Source organism: Astyanax mexicanus, chromosome 24 (genome assembly GCF_023375975.1).
Source record: "Astyanax mexicanus isolate ESR-SI-001 chromosome 24, AstMex3_surface, whole genome shotgun sequence".
Taxonomy (NCBI): Eukaryota; Metazoa; Chordata; class Actinopteri; order Characiformes; family Acestrorhamphidae; genus Astyanax; species Astyanax mexicanus.
The window spans coordinates 20,166,911-20,187,528 of NC_064431.1; the positions used below are offsets into that span (position 1 = coordinate 20,166,911).

At 41.2% G+C, this 20,618-nt stretch overlaps 1 protein-coding gene across 9 annotated transcripts in view; it reads right to left on the bottom strand.

Annotated features, from left to right (window-relative positions):
* The window catches only part of ppfia4 (PTPRF interacting protein alpha 4), a 180,470-nt gene that overhangs the window by 74,557 nt on the left and 85,295 nt on the right, over positions 1-20,618 (bottom strand). Inside the window, exon 1 of one of the 9 annotated variants that reach the window (XM_022682711.2) lies at positions 15,926-16,080. The exons of the other annotated variants lie outside the window; for them this stretch is intronic. Within the exon in view, the coding sequence (XP_022538432.1) occupies positions 15,926-15,991 (66 nt within the window). The 5' untranslated portion in view covers positions 15,992-16,080. Of the gene's footprint in view, positions 1-15,925; positions 16,081-20,618 lie in introns of those variants that run through there. 9 annotated transcript variants of the gene reach the window in all.

Consider the following 20,618-nt stretch of genomic DNA (forward strand, 5'->3'; position numbering starts at 1 on the left):
ATGCTACAGCAATTACCTTTAGCAAAATCCCATAGCAGAGTCATTAGAACTAGCAACACAACATCCAGTTGGGATACCACAGCAGCCACCTAATAATCGCATAGCAACCCTCTAGCAGCCATTCAACAAAAAAACTAGCAAATCTATTGAAACCACATATCAATGACGAAGCAACCACATGGAAAAGCATAGCAATCACCTAACAACCCTATTGAATTCAACTAAGAACCATCTAGAAATTTCATAGCAACCACCTAGCAACAATAAAAGTATGTTTTAATGTGTTTCTGCTATTGAGGGATGTAGCAACTGAGTTTGTGAATTCATTTGATTTGATTTGATATACAGTATCAGTACATCCCTAGAAATACCGCAGGATGCTACCACAATTCCCACAATGCAGCAAATAGATAGATAGACAGACAGACAGACAGACAGACAGATAGATATTTATTTATTCCGAAGGAAATTTAGGAATCCATAGCAACCACCCAACAACTCTCAACCCTCTACCTTACTCTACTATATCTACCTTGCTCTACCTCCTTCTACCTTACTCAAACTCACTCTACCTCATTCAGCCTCATTCTACCTCCATATACGTGCCTTACTCTACTTCACTGTCTTGCTCTACCTCACTACACTACGCTATTGTACCTTGCTTTACCTCCATCTACTTTACTCAGCCTTGCTCTACCTCACTCTGACTAACTCCACCCTGCCCTGCCTCACTCTACCTTAACTTACCTCACTCTACCTCCATTTATCTCACTCTACCTACATTTACCTTGCTTTGCCTCAGACTACCTCATCCACCTCACACTGCCTTTCTATATCTCTCTATAGCTCGCTAGCTCACTCTCCCACACTCTGCCTCACTCTACCTCACTCTACTTTACTCTATCACCCTCTGCCTTACTTACTTACTCTACCTCGCTTTACCTTACTCAGCCTGACTCTACCTCCGTCTACATCACTCTGCCTTACTCTTCCTCACCGTCTTGCTCTACCTCACTACACCTCATTCTACCTTGCCTTACCTCCATCTACCTCACTGAGCCTAACACTGCCTTTCTCTACCTCACTCTGCCTCCATTTACCTTACTCTACCTCATTCAGCCTCACCCTACCTCCATCTAAATCACTGCCTTACTCTACCTCACTGCCTCCATCTACCATGATCTGCCTTACTTAAGCTGACTCTACCTTGCACTTCCTTACTCTTCCTTACTCTACCTGGTTACAGCCTCACTCTACTTCCAGCTATGTCACTTTGCCTTACTTTACCTCACTGTCTTGCTCTACCTCACCTAACCTCATTCTACCTTGCTTTACCTCCATCTACCTCACTCAGCCTGACTCTGCCTTGCTCTACCTCACTCTACCTCCAGCTTCCTCATGTCACATGAGCACAGTACAGTCCTACACTGGAGTAGTTTATATTAATTTACAGATTATTTAAAGACAATCAACAATCAAAAGTTGTATACAATTACTTTAAGATTTCAGGTCAACTTAAAGTTCATTGACTAACTTTGTCTAATTTAAACTCTAAGACACAATGGATTTCCCAAAATGCCATAAATGTAAACTTGCAATTGTGATGAAATCCAATTCCGTCCGGAGAACACATACCATCCAGTCAAACGAGTCCAGATCACACATGCCACTGATTTCAGCCTGTAGCGCCATCCACTCCATTTCCGTACACTCTGCCAAGCATCCGCAAGCCGTGTGCCAAGCATCCCTGCAGTGGACTGGTAAAGACACTCCTCTCCCGAGCGCTGGCTCAACTTCTCCGCTCCACTGTCCCGACTGCATCACCGAGGCGACGATGCCAACCCCTCCAAAAACAACCCAGGCAAAGCCTACGGTGCTAAACTCAATTACCACAGCTGCTGCTCTCCATCTTTCAGCATTAAAAAGAAAAACAACTCTTTTCCATACCCTGTCCTCGCGTATGCGCCGTCAAACTGACGGCCCAAAGAGGCACCGGTCAGGAACGAGGGTCGGACAAAAGAACCATCTTCAGAAGGGTCTTTGTGACAACAGGCCATCGTGTAATTCTTCCACTATGCCCGCCGACTAATCTTCTAATCTCTCAGCTTTGATGCGGGATGAAAAAACACAAAGGTTTTTTTTATCCATTCTGCAGAAATGGAGTGAACGAGCACGTGCGGGTTTTTTTTCCTTCGAAAGCTGCGTTGGCATGCTTTGGGGGTACACATGTTGACGCGGGGATATATCTGCCTCGGGGAAGCCTCCTGGCATCTAAACTGTTTGTATACCAGATGGGAGGAAAGGGAAATATATTGGGAAATATATATACACACTGCTTACCTGTTAGTGAATGTTGCATTACGTTTCTTTAAGTAGCTGACACAGATGTGCAAATACAGAATACAGACAAACACACGGCTTATCTAGTGCCTGTAGAACAGAAGTAATGCCAATGAAATAGAAAAGATAAATATCATGAACCTGCCTTATACCAGGGGTTGACTAGCCGGGCTTAGTATAACCCCCCCCAGATTAGTGTAATAACCGAGTTCTCTGGACTGATGATGGTGCTTCATCCAGTACTTTTGAATGTGATGAGTTGGGGAGTTGGGAAGGTGATGAGGTGTGGTAATGATTATCCAACATATCGTCATCAACCAATAGCTCTTTCACTTAAACATAGCTCCTGTCCTTGAATGCAATCAATCAAATCCTCACAGCAAAGCCTTTTTTCCTCCTGAAGAGTAGAGACATAAAGCCAACCCCAACACTCTTAATCCTATTGCGCAGTCAGTCAGTTCATGGTTGAAATAACCTCAATCAAATGTAGCAGCAGAGCCAATTAGAAGCTTTATATTAGCTAGGGGCAGTTCAACAAATATTGCTTTTCCACAGATTTCTGGTTTACAAACCTTATTTTGGACCATTTGCCACTTTTTCGCCAACAAAACTAGGTTCCGTAACCAGGAACGTTTGTTCGCAGTGTGAACCGAAGAATACCGAAATAGGTTCCTCAACGCTGTTGATGAAGTATGATGTGACGTTTCGATTGTTCCACTAAAACTCAAGCTGGTTTGCTGAAAAGCACCACGATTCTTATAAGCCTGAACGGAACTGGTTCAGGAACAAGAGTTGTTGGGGAAGCGGCAAAGGCACTGCCCCTAGCAGACAGACGGGCAATGCCCCTAGCAGTGTGGTATGACCCACCCATCACTTACAATTTCTCGAACACGCTCTGTGGGTGAGGACCAATACATACCACCTCCAATATAAACCACCAAAAATTCAGGAACACTAGGCTGCCAACAACCTTGGAAAAAAGTGTTGAATCCCCAGTGCCATCTATCCCACCCAGAGAGAGCATGGTCAGTGGTGCTCTCTCTGACTCTGGCTGCTGATGGAGCAGTGCTAGGACTCAGTATTTGAACCAGCAATCTTTGGATCAGCACCAGCCTTACTTTGTGACACAAACTGAGGGACAACTGCCACATGGGACTGGCAGTCAAAATCAATGTCCATAAATGTGGAAAAATGCAGATTAAGTAAAAGTAATGATACGGAAGGACGTATCTTTGTATCTTCACTTCTTGTCTGCATTGCTCTCTAGCAAAAGCTGAGACCACCATTCAGTCCCTCTATTGTTCTAGTCTTATAACACTGCTACATTCTGTCTAATGATCCAGCTGAGTTCACCATGCCCATTGTGTTTGCTCGCTGTCTTTGCATTTTTCCCCCATAAATAATGCTCACTGCCTAGCTGAACTGATGAGTGTGAGAGAGAGAGAGAGAGAGAAAGAACAAAAAAAAGAGAGAGGGAAAAAATGGGTCAGCGCGTTCATTTGATTTTGTCACGGGGCAAAGCAATAGACAGGAGGCCAGTTCAAATCTAGGAGCAGATGTTGTGTCTTACTGCCTCTTCCAATCACAGCAAATGCCTTTAAAAACCCTCTCCCTCATGCCCTCCACGCTCTCAACCCGCTAAATACATCGATAAATACATCAAATCAACAAACGCAACATCACAGAGGTGTGCGCTAAAGCAGGGATTAAGGTTTGAGCCTCAGCTGCGCCATATGTCGCCCGCAGCCCTGGGGTGCAGAGGGCTTGATGAGAGGGGAGGACTCCATTTTTGTGCTGAGAAATGAGAAAAAATGAACAAAACACTGCATGAATAAATCAATAAATCAATAAATGAATCTCGAAAAAAAAAGCTTTTTCCATTAACATGGACTCATAAATGCTTGAAATTAAACAAGAGGGGAATGAAAACAATCTAGGTAGGCCATTAAAGATTTATGGGTGCTATTGCGATGCTAATGTTTCTCAAAATTGTAAATAGATCTACTTTATCAGAATAGTTCCATCATATGATTTAAGAGCCTAGGCTGAAAATAAGGAGAGAACACCAACGTTTTTCTTTAGGTTTCCTCCCACTTAACTCATAATTACAAATTCACACTTTCACAAATTCAATTAGTCGGGATTCCCTTCCTAATATTTCAGCTTTTAAGTTTAGTCTGAATTAAAATATCAGGTGTAAAACGTGCCACGAACTTAGCATGGACCAAAACCTTACTTTTGGTTTAAAGCAAATGAGGTGGTCCCAATTTGGCTTATTTAATGCTCCGGTTAGGTTCTTTAAGGCATGTTCATACCTGAAAGCCTGAACCAAAGTCCAAACCAAGGTAGACATATGTGTTATGTTATATATGGTATATTTAGTCAAGTTAGTTGTGGTTTCACACTGCAGATTAGTGACAGAGCGCATTAGTAAACTTCACTACTTTCTACAGTACACCATCACCATCATACAGAGTCAGAGTAGAAGAACATTTGTCTGACACTAAAGTGTATTCAATTGGTAAGTTGGCTTTTTTCAGGTGTCATGCCGAATTCTACCTCCCTGCCAGGATCTGACTGCCTTCCAGTTCAGGTGCATCACACAGCAGAAAACAGAAAAATTGTGATAAAAAATTGATTTCTTTAATTAATATAGTGAAGAGGAAATGGGATTTTTCCCATTTTATTTTTGTTTTATTATTTACAAGTTGGACATTTTGAAAATCTGAGAATAGTATATTAAAGACCTTTTTTTCATTTTTCATGAAATTCTGATTGTGAGGAGCAGAAATGATAACTCAAGATAACTCCTCACAACGTATACAAGAGTGGGCTGTTACTCAGCCATCCCCTGACGTAAAATGTTACAATCAATTATCATGTATTTAGCCCTGTATTTAGTCTATTCACATCGATGTAGCATACGGAAGCACTGTTTCATACAGTCTAAATGTAAATGAAAAAATAATTACGACTGCTTTTATAAGTAGATATCAAGGGGAAACCCCTTTAAATGTGTAGGACATGCCCCACTAAAGGTTCACTACACAGGGTTTGAGTTATTTCTATTTATAAAGAGAAACCAGTTACAGGTCTCGTCATCCGTGTGCTTTTGTGCTGACTGGCTCCCAAAGCTCTGCCTGACCTCCGGAGGTGCCTTGGCCTCCATGCCTCATTAGCCACAGACTCACTAGTGACTAAAGAGAAAGAGAGAGAGAGGGAAAGAGAGAGATTGCGAGAGAGAGAAAAAGAGAGTGAGACAGAGAGCTTACCTAAGAACTGGTTGAAAGGATGTGTATCACAGTAAGCACACATGAACAGTCTTTTTGCAATACTAGAATATAGAAGTAATACACTGACATGACAAGTCATGGGATAGAAGTATGCAAATTACTTTCATCATTAATTGTTACCCCATTGGGCAAGTTGTAAGCTGTTGTAATCTTTGTGAGTAAGGCTTAACTGTGGCCTGTGTGCTCATGGCAAGGCCATGTGAATTATTGGATTGAGATGCAGCAAGGCCTGATAGAGGATGCCCGATGGATGGGACATTCCATTTCTAAATCAGGTATTTAACATTCCATGATCCACAGTGTTTCCCTAGTCTTTGAATGCCTTAATTTTTGATCATTTCAATTGCTCAATTTATCCTGAAACTTAAAAAAATAAAGGAAAAAGTGAAAAATGAAACAAAAACACAAGCATTTCTTAAAAAGCTTCCTCAAAAAGCAGTTTAGGAAGCACTTTTCAGCCTTCTTGTGAGCCTTCTGTAATCATTTACATACCTGCCTGAGGCATACCTATATGCCAAGCTTTGCAGCATATCGGGATGCATTGTTTTTATTGCTAATCAGTGTATCAGTGTATTGTACCAAAGTTCTGGAATCGCTCAGGTTTAAATAAAGGTCCTATTCTTGCCCAATTGCTCAGCTCACGCTTGCCAAACCCGGTTGCTGAGTATAATATGGGAATTGGTCCCTGCCACTTTTGCCAACTCTATGGTTGCTAAGTATTAATCACATTTCGCCCAATTATGCGTAGCTGATGCTGAGTCTCAGCCGATGCTGCCATATATGAGCCGAGCTCTGGTCGATTCCTAATGCTGTCTGGGACCAAAGCAGGGAAACCCCATCAGGTTCTCGCATTTTATCAGGCTTCAGAAGCAAAAACAGACCTTGACAAGGAGACACAACACAGTTTGTTATGACTGAAACTCATTTGCACTTCATTTGCACAGAAATGCTCATTCCCAATAATCAAAGCTTTCAGACTTAAAACGAATTCTCAATTTCTCTCTTCAATAGAGCACTTTTCACCTCTCAGGAACGTTCAAAGGGTCCTCCTGTCAGCCAGAAGCTTTCAAACGCAACGCCACCTACGAAAATACAACGCGAAATGGAAATCAGACGTGGTGTAGCGCAGCTTTTCAGCTCAATCTGACCGGGTGAGATTGCGGCGTGGCAGACGAGCGGCGCTGAGCTCAGACAACTCGGGGGATTTCTCTCGGTTTGTTCTGTAAAAGTGGCGGGATTAAGGAATGAAAGCAATATGCACCGGCTACGACGGCACAGTCTCGGGGAGGAGGATTTAGCCACAATTCTGTCGCAACTGAATCTTCACAAAGCTGCTCAGCACAAAGATAAAATGTTCAGAAGTACTTTAGGTAGGGATGCTAACCCTACATGACCCACAAGGTCTACAAGTGATGCCATTAATGACAACACTTAATCATGTATTAAGGCTACTAGTGCATCTAAAAAAGTTTATTTCAGTAATTCAGTTCAAAATTGGAAACTCATTTTAAGCGTTTATTTATTTATTTATTTTTGTTGATGACTATGGCTTACAGCCAATAAAAACCTAAAAGTCAGTGTCTCAGAAAATTTGAATATTATTTAAGGGCAATTGGTACTTTTGGCAGTATGGATAGTGTGCCAAGTCCTGCTGGAAAATGAAATCCGGGAAAACTTCATGCTTCCCTCTGCTGACAACTTTTATGGAGATGTGGATTTAATTTTCCAGCAGGACTTGGCACACTGCCCACACTGACAAAAGTATTAATTGGTAATAATTTTAAAGTAACTTTAAAATGGATTACTGTGAGGATTTGATTGCATTCAGCTACAAGACAAATTAAAAACTTTGGTAAAATTATATACTAAATTCAAAAATATCATAAATATTATAAAGATGCTGATACATATGGGCAAAAGTATTGGGACACCATGCTTCACCCAAAATCAAGGCCTTTATTAGAGTAACTGTCTACACTGTCCAGGAGGGAGACTTTCCACAAGATTTTGGAGCACTGCTGTGAGGATTTGATTGATTATATTCACCATTCAGCAACAAGAGCATCCATAACTCCCCATTAGCTCCTCCCACCCAAAAGTATTGGATGGAGCTCCATCATTATTCCAGAGAACACAATTCTTCTGCTCCACTGCTAAAACAAAAAATACTAGGGTCTTTATGAATTAAACTAGTCCACGCATGGCATTAGGCATGGTCCCAATAGGTTAACCTAGTTTACAAGCTTCAGGAAATTCTATTCTTTTGGAAATACTTAATAATAATGATGATGACAATGTTTACTCTTCAGTGGAGAAGATGTTGCTGTCTGTCCATTAACTTTCTCCTGGTTTCTAACACTGCCCTGTTGTTTCCAGCATGAAATAGGATTAGGAAAGTGCTGGAGCGTGCTGGAGACAGAAGCTTCGCTACAAGCTATACACATCTGCTCATCTCCAACAAGCCAAAACGCCATCAGCGTTCTCCTCCTCCTTCTCTCTTCCTCTCTCTCTCTCTCTCTCTCTCTTTCGTTATGTAAAGAAACAGTCTTTAGTCAGGCCTCATTGGGCCACTGCTGCAAAACGAATTAACATCTACAGCTGAAGTTTGTTGAGCAAAGAACCCACTGGGCCTCATTCATAAAACTTGCTTTTGCTTTTTTGTCATACTAATATTTTCCTGATTATCAAGAAAACTTTAATATCAGACAAAGATAACCTGAGTAAATATAAAAAGCACTTTTTAAATGATAATTGTCTTTATTAAAGTAAAAGAAAAACTAGCCAAACCATTTTAGCCCTGTGTGAAAAAGTGTTTGCCCCTACACCTAATAACTCAAACAACTGCAGTCAAGCTTTATCAATAACTGGCAATGAGTCTTTAACATCCCGCTGGAGAAATTTCTGTCCACTCTTCTTTACAGAATTGTTTTAATTCAGCCAAACTGGACAGACTTCGTCTAGGCACTCCAAAAACTTTATTTGTTTTTTATTTTTAAGCCACTCAGAGGTGGACTTGTTTGTGTGATTTGGATCATTGTCCTGCTGCAGAACCCAAGTACGCCTGAGCTTGAGGTCACAAACAGATGGTCGTATATTCTCTTTCAGGATTGTCTGGTAAACAGCAGAATTCCTGGTTCCAGCTATTATCAACAGCAAGTTGTCCAGGTCCTGAAGCAGAAAAGCAGACCCAGACCATCAAACTACCACCACCATGTTTTACATTTAGTATGATGTTCTTTTTCTGGAATGATGTGTTAGTTTTGCACCAGATGTAATGAGACACCTTCTAAAAATTTCTGCTTTTGTCACATCAGCCCAAAGAATATTTACTCAGGGGTCCTTGGGGTTAATCGATACGTTTTTTGGTCTTTTTGCTCTCCCATGTAGACCCTTTTTCGACCAGTCTCTTGCTTATAATTGAATTAACATTAACACTGACCTTAACTGAGGTAAGTGAGACCTACAGTTCTTTAAATGTTGTTCTGGGTTCTTTTGTAACCTCCTGGATGAGTTGTCCATGCCCCTTTGAAAAGCTTTAGAAACGACCTTTTCCAGACTTTTGTTTTCTCATATGTTTTTGAATTTCTTCAGATTGGAGCATAAAGTGTTGATTTTTGAGCTCTTTTAGCTGCTTCATGTTGACAGATCTATTATAGGTTCTATTTCAGTGATTTCTTGATTCTACTTGAAGTAGTAATCAGGTCTGGTTGTGGCCAGTACTGAAATTGGACTCTTAAGCTTTTCAAAAACTGTGATTAATCACAGTTAATTTATGAGAGGCAAACTTTTCACAAAGAGCTAGATTCGTTTGCTCGTCCACACACTACTGTCATCTCAAGAGCTGAACTTGAAGACACAGATACTATGCCATGCCCAGCCTAGACAGTTAACAGGGTGTAAGATAGCAATGAGCATTGCAACGCGCCTTGCGAAGGATGTATGATAGGGCTCCTTAAATTTAAGATTTTTAATTATAAGACCCTGCAAGACCCCTGGTATCACCACAACTATCCCAGACTAAAAAAGGTGTAGGATGCTCTTGGACACGCAATCAACACTCCACCCTCACCACAACATCTGCAGAAGGAACTACAGCATGTGCAGCTCAATAAAAAATGAGTTGCCTATATCAGTCAAATCAGAGTTATTCATTTATCGTCCCTGGGAACCTTTATCTTCTTTCCGAAAAGCATTTCACCCACAACACACACACTCTAACATTGTACCAGTCTATCCAAGCAGAAGGGAATGAGAATATCTGAGACCGTCTCCGCCTTCCCTGCATCACATGGTCTGGAACTGTGTGCCAGCTCACTCATAAAAACACCACGATCTTGAAATGTGGGTGAAAAAGTGTCGAAGCAGAAAAAAACACGCAAAAAAATAAGCCAAATAAACAGCACACGTTAAATCAACCCGACGATGGCACCAGATGGTTCAGCTAAGTAATGGATGCAGTGCAGATGACCGAATTAACGGAAACAGTCACAGCAGTACTGCGGTACATGTACGTAAGGTGTCACTTTCTGTAATGAGTTCGAGTCCACCTCATAGGTCAGCTGCTCATCATCCAGGAGTGATGCACTGACCGCTTCGCCTCCGAATAGATCCATATTTATAGGTATATAATTGAGTAAAATGAGCATTTTTGTTTATTTTCTACAAACTACGAACAACATTTCTCCCAAATTCCAAATAAAAATATTGTCATTTAGAGCATTTATTTGCAGAAAATGAGAAATGGCTGAAATAACAATATTTCAGACCTCAAATAATGCAAAGAAAACCAGTTCATATTCATAAAGTTTTAAGAGTTCAGAAATCAATATTTGGTGGAATAACCCTGGTTTTTAATCACAGTTTTCATGCATTTTGGCATGTTCCCCTCCACCAGTCTTGCACACTGCTTTTGGATAACTTTCTAAACCACTTCTGGTGCAAAAATTCAAGTAGTTCAGTTTGGTTTGATGGCTTGTGATCATCCATCTTCTATTTGATTATATTCCAGAGGTTTTCAATTTGGTAAAATCAAAGAAACTCATAATTTTTAAGTGGTCTTTTATTTTTTTCCAGAGCTGTATATTGCCCAACTCTAAGTGTGATGAACCAGTGATCTCACGGATCTTGTTAATATTATTATATTTGTATATTATTATTATTATTATTATTATTATTATTATTATTATATCATTAGATATTTTTTAGATTTGTTTTGTTATGTGTGATGAATTGTGATACCATATATATGTTTCCTCTCCTTCTGGCATTACATCACTCCCTACTTTCTAAAGCCCTATCTGGGCGAGATTAGTTTCTCAGGGGGTCTTGGGTTATTTTTCTCTATTACGGGGGGTCCTCTGTGATTTTAATCCCGACCATGTGCATGTTTTTCTCAGACGTCCTCTGAGAAAATTACAGGCTGAATTACCTACTGTTTTTCACTGAACATAAAATAAAATAGCTATTTGTCCACTGCCACGCACCGTATTTACACTTTGGGCGCAGGTTTCCATGAAGATCCAGGTAAACACAACAGCGAGTGGAAATGGAGGAGCTACTGAACGTGATGTTGTGACCGAGAAAGCCTAAAAACTCACTGGTCCTCATGTTTTTTTAATTGCAGGCAGGATACAAGAGTTTTATCACTGAGTAGATGTGTGAAATATTTTTCACAGACGTCCCCCTGAGAAACTAATCCCGTCCAGATAGGGCTTAAGGGTATATTTAGTGTTTATCTTTATGTTCTTTATCTTTGCATAATTTTTTGCCACTACCCCTTCTTTGTTTAATTTTTTCCCTTTCCTTTATTTCTTCTATCTTTTTTATTACCCATCGTTTCTTTATTTTTTCCTCCGCTTCTTATTGTTTCCACCATTCTTTCTTTCTTTTTTCCATTTTTTGTTTGTCCTCTGAGCTCCTTTTACTCTTTTTTTCTTTCCTCCTTTCCTTTTCTTAGTCTCTCCCTCCTTCTCTCTGGGGAACGGTATTGATGGGATGAGTACAGTAAGTGTGGTGTATTCAGGCTGAGACTGCAGTATCACCTCCCTGAGCAAAACACACACACACACACACAAACACACACACACACACACAGGAACTTTGAGGTCATACATAAGTCCCATTTTGTTACCTAAATGATTAGCCTGACTGTATGTACAGTATGTATAATTATAGACTATAGACTTTTTTAATCCTTATCTCGACTTCAGTCATGTTTCAGAATTGCGATGTTTTTTAATCTGTAAAATGTAAAATCTACACACACACACACACACACACACAAACATTGCTTAGCATCACGGCCAGCCCATTCAATGGGCCAGAAACAGCAGAGGACAGCTTGGTGTTAATCAGCAGTAAACGTACACACATGCTGGACACGGGCAGATCTGGACACCTGCCACTAAACTAAATATGGAGCTGTGTTAGAGCACACAATCAGAGAGCAGTAATAACACAGCCTGCGCTAAAACTGCTAAAAATAATTATAATATGAATACCAGGTCTGGAGCTGTCACTGCTGGCTGAGAACAGCTTCACTGATTTGTTGTACACAGCTGCTATTAGACAGTGTAAGCTGTCCAATCTTCGATGGTCATGGTGGTAAAGATACTATGCTGGACATGCTTGTAGACCAGTGTGATGATGCTGGTCATACTGGTACACCAGCGTGGTCATGCTAATCTACAAGCTTGGTAAGTAATGCTGGTCATGCTAGTTATAGAGCAGTGGTGGCTTCACAGTTAGGGCATTGTTGGGCCCTTGAGCAAGGCCCTTAACCCTCACTACTTAAAAATGATGGGTTTCTTTGATTTTACCAAATTGAAAACCTCCGGAATATAATCAAGAGGAAGATGGGTGATCACAAGGCATCAAAACAAACTGAACTGCTTGAATTTTTGCACCAGGAGTGGCATAAAAATATCCAAAAGCAGTGTGTAAGACTGGTGGAGGAGAACATGCCAAGATGCATGAATACTGTGTTTAAAAACAAGGGTTATTCCACCAAATATTGATTTCAGAACTCTTTAAACTTTATGAATATGAACTTGTTTTCTTTGCATTATTTGAGGTCTGAAAGCTCTGTATCTTTTTTGTTATTTCAGCCATTTCCGCATTTATTTCATTTTCTGCAAATAAATGCTCTAAATGACAAAATTTTATTTGGAATTTGTCAGACATGTTGTTCGTAGTTTATAGAATAAATGAAGATTGAGAAACTGATTCAGAAACTAAAGTAGCCTCTTAATTAATTCCAGAGCTGAGAATACTGTATATGGCTGTCTCTGTCTTTGGTATAGTCACTCTCCCTAGGCTACCTTAGTGAATCTGTAGGTCGTATATAATAAGTAACTACCTGGCCTTGATATTGTTAAATATATAAAACCAAGTATCATTTTCTGAGCTGTTAACTCTGTGATATCTGTATGATATACTGCTCACTGTCAGCGCTTTCCGACCAAAAGATCTCTGGTTCCTAAGCCAGTTCCCTTCAGGCTTATAAGAACCGTGGTGCCTTTTAGGCAACCAGCCCATGTTTCCTCCAGTTTTAGTAAAACTGTCAAAACGTCACATCATACATCTTCAACAGAGGGTGCTGCACAGCGGTGATGAACAGAATCAGTATGCCGGCCAAGCTAAATCCTCCACTAGTTCGTCGTACAGTTTCTCCTTCCTAGTGCTCCCTTCAAGTTTATCCTAAAACTCGGAAGGACACCAAATAGATACTAAAAGCTGCGTTTCCTCCGCCAGACCACTGTTCTGGGTCTTGGGGGTCAGACCTCCTGTGCAAACAGATACACCCACAGATGTCCTCATGGTTCGCGCTGAAGAACCAAGTATTCTTCAGTTTCCGCTGCAAACAAATGTTGCTGATTCCAGAACCTACTTTTGTTGGTGGAAATTTGCGAACCAGAACAGTGCTGATTCCAAGGCGGTGGAAAAGCGCTATCAACAGCATTTTCTTTTTTTAATTTTCTAATTAATTCTTTCTCTAATTATATCTTAGTAAAATTAAATAAAAAATACCAAATACAAAAACATATCCGGGATGGTGTACATGAGCTGGTGAGGTCAGGGTGAGTTTACAGACAAACTTTTCTACCCGTCTGCTCCAAAAAGAAAGGTTTAATTGATGCAGCGAAGCTGTGAATGACAGATGGCTCAGTGATGGCTGGAGCCCAGATGATCCACTCATCTGCATTCAAATGCTGCTCCTCTGAAGCAACTGCATCTCTTCACATCCTGCCTCTACACCCTGCCTCAGCACCCTGCTGCTGCATCCTGTGGGTACACCCTGACTTTTTACCATACTTTTACATCCTGTCTTTCCACCCTGCTTCTACACACTGTGTCTACTTCCTGCCACTACACTCTGCCTCTAACCATGACTCCACTTTAGTGGAACCATTAGAATGACATATCATACCTCATCAACAGAGGGTGTTGCATAGTGGCATTGCATAGCAGCACCCAGATGCTACATTCTGTCGGTACACCCTGCCTTTTTACCCTACTTCTACGTTCCACCTCTACACCTTGCTATTGCACTCTGCCTTTACAACCTGCTGCTATATCCTATCTCTACACCTTACCCCTTCACCCTACCTCTGCACCCTGCTTTTACATTCTGCCTCTATACTCTACCTATTCTCCTTACATCTTCTCCCTACCTTTACCTTCTGCCGCTACACCCTGATTCTAAGCATGCCTCAACCTTCTGCATCTACACCCTGATTCTAAGCATGCCTCTACCTTCTGCCTCTACAACCTGATTCTAAGCATGCCTCTACCTTCTGCCACTACACCCTGATTCTAAGCATGCCTCTACCTTCTGCCTCTACACCCTGATTCTAAGCATGCCTCTACCTTCTGCCACTACAACCTGATTCTAAGCATGCCTCTACCTTCTGCCACTACACCCTGATTCTAAGCATGCCTCTACCTTCTGCCACTACACCCTGATTCTAAGCATGCCTCTACCATCTGCCACTTCACCTTGATTCTAAGCATGCCTCTACCTTCTGCCTCTACAACCTGATTCTAAGCATGCCTCTACCATCTGCCACTTCACCTTGATTCTAAGCATGCCTCTACCTTCTGCCTCTACACCCTGATTCTAAGCATGCCTCTACCATCTGCCACTTCACCTTGATTCTAAGCATGCCTCTACCATCTGCCGCTACACCCTGATTCTAAGCATGCCTCTACCTTCTGCCACTACACCCTGATTCTAAGCATGCCTCTACCGTCTGCCACTTCACCTTGATTCTAAGCATGCCCCTACCTTCTGCCTCTACACCCTGATTCTAAGCATGCCTCTACCTTCTGCCTCTACACCCTGATTCTAAGCATGCCTCTACCTTCTGCCGCTACACCCTGCCTCTACATTCTGCTTCTAACCATGCATCTATACTGTCTCTACACCCTTCCTCTACCCCCTATTAGTTGCTACAGTGTTTCTCAATATTGCTATGGTATCCCAGGTGATGTTGAGTTAGGTTTTCCCAGGTGGATCAGTCACTGTAGCAGTGCTACTCACTTTGCACACTATTAGATCTTCTTCACTTTGTAGACAAAAGACATGTAGACATTTGTTGCTGCAAAGGATGCTGCCCACAGGACCCTACCCACAGGACGCTACCCACAGAATCCTGTTAGCTGAATATTTCTGGTTTTTGGACCACTCTCAGGCTAGCAGTAATGCTGAGGTGTATAAAAACTCCAGCAGCACTGCTGTGTCTGATACACTCTTACCAGCACAACCCAAACTAACACAGCACCCCCATGCCAGTGTCAATGCATTGCTGAGAATGACCCATCACCTACATAATAGCTGCCCTGTGGTGGTCTCCTGTGGGGTCCTGACCATGGAGGAACAAGATGAAAGTAGAATAATAATAAAGCATGCAGAGAAACAGATACAGGACTGCAGTCTGTAATTATAGCTAATAAGATGGACAGTAAATGTTAAAGGAAAGGGTCATAATATTCTGATACCACTGTATATATTAGCAGTTAGCAAATATTACACTGTACAAACTACTTTTTAAATCAAGTTCTTGAAGGAGAAATGGACAGAAACCCATTTGAAAGTAAGACAGAGCATCTATGGAAAATCACACCCATGTCCACACACTCACAAACATGTACTCCAAAGTTATGCGCAAGCCGACTGGACGAAACAAGAGACACCCATGGCAGCTGGCATCATGTGAATAACATCAACAACAACAAGAAAAAGCCGCAGCTAAATCCCAAGCACTGAAGCCAGCGAGTGGCCCCGCCCCTACCTGGTACATGTAAGAGTTAAAGTAGAGCCCATTCTGCAGGTGAATCCTTAAGGGTGGCAGGCTCATGTCGCACCAAGCATAGCAAAAAGCTAGTGCGGATCGACGAGTGCACCGGACAGAGTGGAAGGAATAAAAAAAAAACGAGAGAGAGAGAAAAAGGCAGAGCAAGCTGCACACTCTCCCTCTCTCTCTCTCTCTCTCTTCGGCTCTAAGCCTTTGACGAATGACAGTAAGCCTGAGAATAAACGAGCAACTCTGGCTCGGGCAGCGCTGTCCGGCCAGCGGAGCGAAACTCTGCAGACTGGGAACAGGAGGGAGGCACTGGCTCCACCGGCCGAGAGACAGGCGCGAGGGGAGGAGGAGAGAGACTGAGCAAACAAGGGAGGAATAGAAAGAGAGGATAGAGAGAGAGAGGGAATTAGAGAGAAAAGTGAATCCAACAAACTCACATTTAAAAAAAAAGATTTGCTCGATACAATGTAAGAACCACGTTTGATTCCATAAAAAGACAACCAATATTAGTACCACCTGCCCTAATGGTGTAAAGATTCTGCTCCTTACACCAAACAACTCTAAACAGTTGAGGCATGGACTCCTGAAAGACCTCTGAAGATGTTTGGCTTGTAGTATCTGGCACCAAGAACCACTCTTTTTGGCCCCATAAAAGCCAACCAACATCAGTACCACCTGCCTTAATGGTGTAAATATCCTGCTTGTGATGCCCAACAGCTCTGACCAAGTCGAGGCATGGACTCAACAAGACCTCTGAAGATGTTTGTCTTGTAGTATCTGGCACCAAAACCAGAAGAACCACTCTTTTTGGTACCAAAAAAGCCAACCAACATCAGTACCACCTGCCTTAATTGTGTAAATATCCTGCTTGTGATGCCATACAGCTCTGACCAAGTCGAGGCATGGACTCCACAAGACCTCTAAAGGTGTTTTTTATGTTGTTTTATGAGGTGGTTTGCTATGTGGTATCTGGCACCAAAACCAAAAGAACCACTTTTTTTCTGTCCCATAAAGGCCAACCAGCATCAGTACCACCTTCCCTAAAGGTATAAAGATCCTTCTTGTGACGCCAAACAGCTCTGACCAGTCAAGACATGGACTCCACAAGACCTCTAAAGGTGTTTTTATGTTGTATTTGGCACCAAAACCAGAAAAAAACATCTTTTTTTGTCCCATAAAAGCCAACCAACATCGGTACCACCTGCCTATTGGTGATCCTGCTTGTGACGCTCAACAGCTCTGACCAGTCGAGGCATGGACTCCACCAGACCTCTGAAGGTGTTTGTCATGTGGAATCTGGCCCCAAAACAAGAAGAACGACCTTTTTTGGCCCCATAAATTCCACCTAACATCAGTACCACCTGCCCTAATGGTGTACAGATCCTGCTTGTGATGCCAAACAGCTCTGACCAAGTCCAGCTCTAAACAGTTGAGGCATGGATTCCTGAAAGATTTCTTAAAGTGTTTTTCATGTTGTATCTGGCACTCAAACCAGAAGAACCACTTTTTGGGTCCCATAAAAGCCAACCAACATCAGTACCACCTGCCTAATGGTGTAAAGATCCTGCTTGTGACGCCAAGCAGCTTTGATCAGGTGTCCATGACCAGAAAATATACTCATTCCTCCAGCAGGTCTTGGACCTTCCCTTGGGTTGGTTCTCCTCCCAGATGGACGCAACTGCGAGACACTTATCAGATGCCTTAACCACCTTAGCTGGCTTCTCCCAATGAGAAGGAATGGAAATCTGAGCTTACCGTAAATAAATGGAAGCACTTTACTCACCCAAATAAACAGTTTTCATGAGAGAAATCTGTGTAGATTAACATCCAGCGCTTGTAGACTTTGAAATTTTTTTTACTTTTTTAAGAATTACAGTTTTGTTTACTTGGGTTCCACTTATAAGGGAAATATGGCGACACCCTTTTTCCTTACTATTGTCACTTAAAATGCATGTTATAATCCGGTGTGCCTTAGAGTTAAAAAATTTTTGGGACCCAGTTGGCTACCAGAAAATAGCTTATACTGATGGTGAAGAACCTTTAGGAACATCAATCCAATTAAAGCCATTACACATAAACAAGTTCTTTTCATGGAACTAAATGTGGTTCCTCTGTGAAAATCACATAACAAACTTTTCATAGCACATTTATTTTTAAGTGTGAGAACAAAAAGTTTAGCCAAGCTATATATATATATATATATATATATATATATATATATATATATCAGACATAAATTCCGCCAGACACAGATTTCTTCTTAATTATAGTTGGTGTCGCACTAACAATAGTAACAAAGCAGTTCAGAGGGTCTTAATAAAGCTAGTCATACCGCAGTAAGTGCAGTTATGATCCCAGCCAAGAACACAAAGCAAAATCGCCCCCCCCCCCCAAAAAAGCATGGAGGTCTGTTCTGGAGTGACTGGGATTAGCGTTAGCTTGCACAGCAAGTAGGTCTATTTTGGGCTCTATGTGAATCCATTGTTCAGAGCAACGAACACAGCTTAAGGCTTCTTTAAGAGAATGAGATAGTGACAGAGACCTCCCGTAAGGCTTAGCGGGAGAGAGTGGAGGTTTTTTTCTTTTCGTCTTTTTTTAAACGGGCGGAATAAAGGAAAGCCGAGTCCCAAAGCACTGACAGAACGACGGCAGTGCAGAGACAGTCAGACCACATTAGTTCTATGTGTTCGTCTGTGTTTTTCTGACATATAATCTGTTTTTCTTATTAGAGTTTGATGGAAAACTGTTATAGAACAGATATACACAATATGACCAAATTTATTGAGACACCTCTTCAGATATAGGCTTATTTTTCACTGCAAGGCCAATTTTCTTTCCATTTGCTATGTTGCTAACTCTCTTGAACATGAGTAAAAATGTAAAACAAAATTATCGGAACAGTCGCTGCGCTTTCCTCCAAGCGCGCTGTGATGCTATTCGGCAGTTCGAAAAAAGGCGGTGGCTGACTTTACATGTATCAAAGGAGGCATGTGCTAGTCTTCACCCTCCTGGTGTTGAGGCATCACTAGTGGTAATTGGCCGTGTAAATTGGGGAGAAAAAAAATAGAAATAAAATTATAAAAAAAAAAAAAAAAAAATGTTTTCTGTCTTGGTCTTAATTGCAACTGCCCAGTGGTGTTGCAAAGATGGCCACCAAGTGAATAGCATGCCTGTAAAGACTTTTAAAATGATCAACAACCTTATTTATAAAAAGTGTGAACAAATACTGGTGAACAGTTCTGAAACTACAAATCCCTAAAGCCTACAGACACTTTTGCATGAGTGCAGGACTAGATGCAGCACTGATGCCCTACTACCTACCAGGCTTTCTGGATGTAGGGCAGGGTACAGGCCAGGCTGCAGCAGAGGTGCAGTAGGAGGGTGTAGCTGGGTGATCTCATTGGGTATGGTGTGGAAATTTGGCCCAATGAGAGGGGAGATTATGGAATGTGCTCTGCTGTGTTGTGTTGCAACGACAGCTTTACTCCATGTAACACCAGCTATTCAAATGTACTCGGGTGCGCTAGGCACTAAGCTAGGCCATGATTGGATCCCCAGACACTAAATACTGAATGATGTCATCCATGCCTTATTGTTACCCTGCTCCTCAAATGTTCGAGGTTCGCCCTCTTGCAAGACGACCTGGAGAAGTTTAGAGCCTCCCTGACCTTGCGCTAAAGATGGCGTAGCATGCCAAACATGCCATATGCTGCATTCCCCAAGTGTTTCAGTGACACGCGAGGGTTAATGTAATACTTGTTTACATGTTATTCTGCTCTGAGAAATCATCCACATCAGGGTTCTCAGGCTGGCATCCTGGAGGCTTCTTTTTACCCCTGTTTTAACAAGCATAACAAGCAAATATCAATATTGTTATCGTATAATTTCGAGATATTTAGTTTTGCAATACTGTGTTAATTTTCAAAAGCATGGTATTGATTTTTTTTTGTAATTATTCCAAATGTAAAGTCATGCAAAGTCAGGCAGTGGTTCATTTGTGTTGTATTTAAACCCCGACCACTAGAGGGCAGTGCTGTACTTATCTTTTACTTAGATTTTATAAATATGAAGTTCACTCGTTTTTAATACAATGACATTTCTTTTTCTAAAAGTTTGATAGAAACAATTGAAATTAATATGACCATTTGAAAATGATGAGTTTCTTTGATTTCACTAAATTAAAAACGTCTGCAATATAATCAAGAGGAAGATGAATAATCACAAGCCATGAAACCAAGCTGAACTGCTTGAATTTTTGCACCGGGAGTGGCATAAAGTTATCCAAAAGCAGTGTGTAAGACCGGTGGAGGAGAACTTGCCAAGATGCATTAAAAATGTGATTAAAAACCAGGGTTATTCCATCAAATATTGATTTCTGTACTATTAAGACTCAAAAAAAACTTAAGAATATGGACTTGTTTTCTTTGCGAGAATTATTTGAGGTCTGAAAGCTCTGCTTCTTTTTTGCTATTTCAGCCATTTTTTATTTTCTGCAAATAAATGCTCTAAATGACAATATTTTGTGTGGAATTTGGGGAAAATGTTGTCTGTAGTTTATAGAATAAAACAACAAAGTTAATTTTACTCAAACATATATCTGTAAATAGCAAAATCTAAAGTGCAGAATAGCAGAAACTAAAGTGGTCTCTTTTTTCCAGAGCTGTGTAAAACATATTCTGGT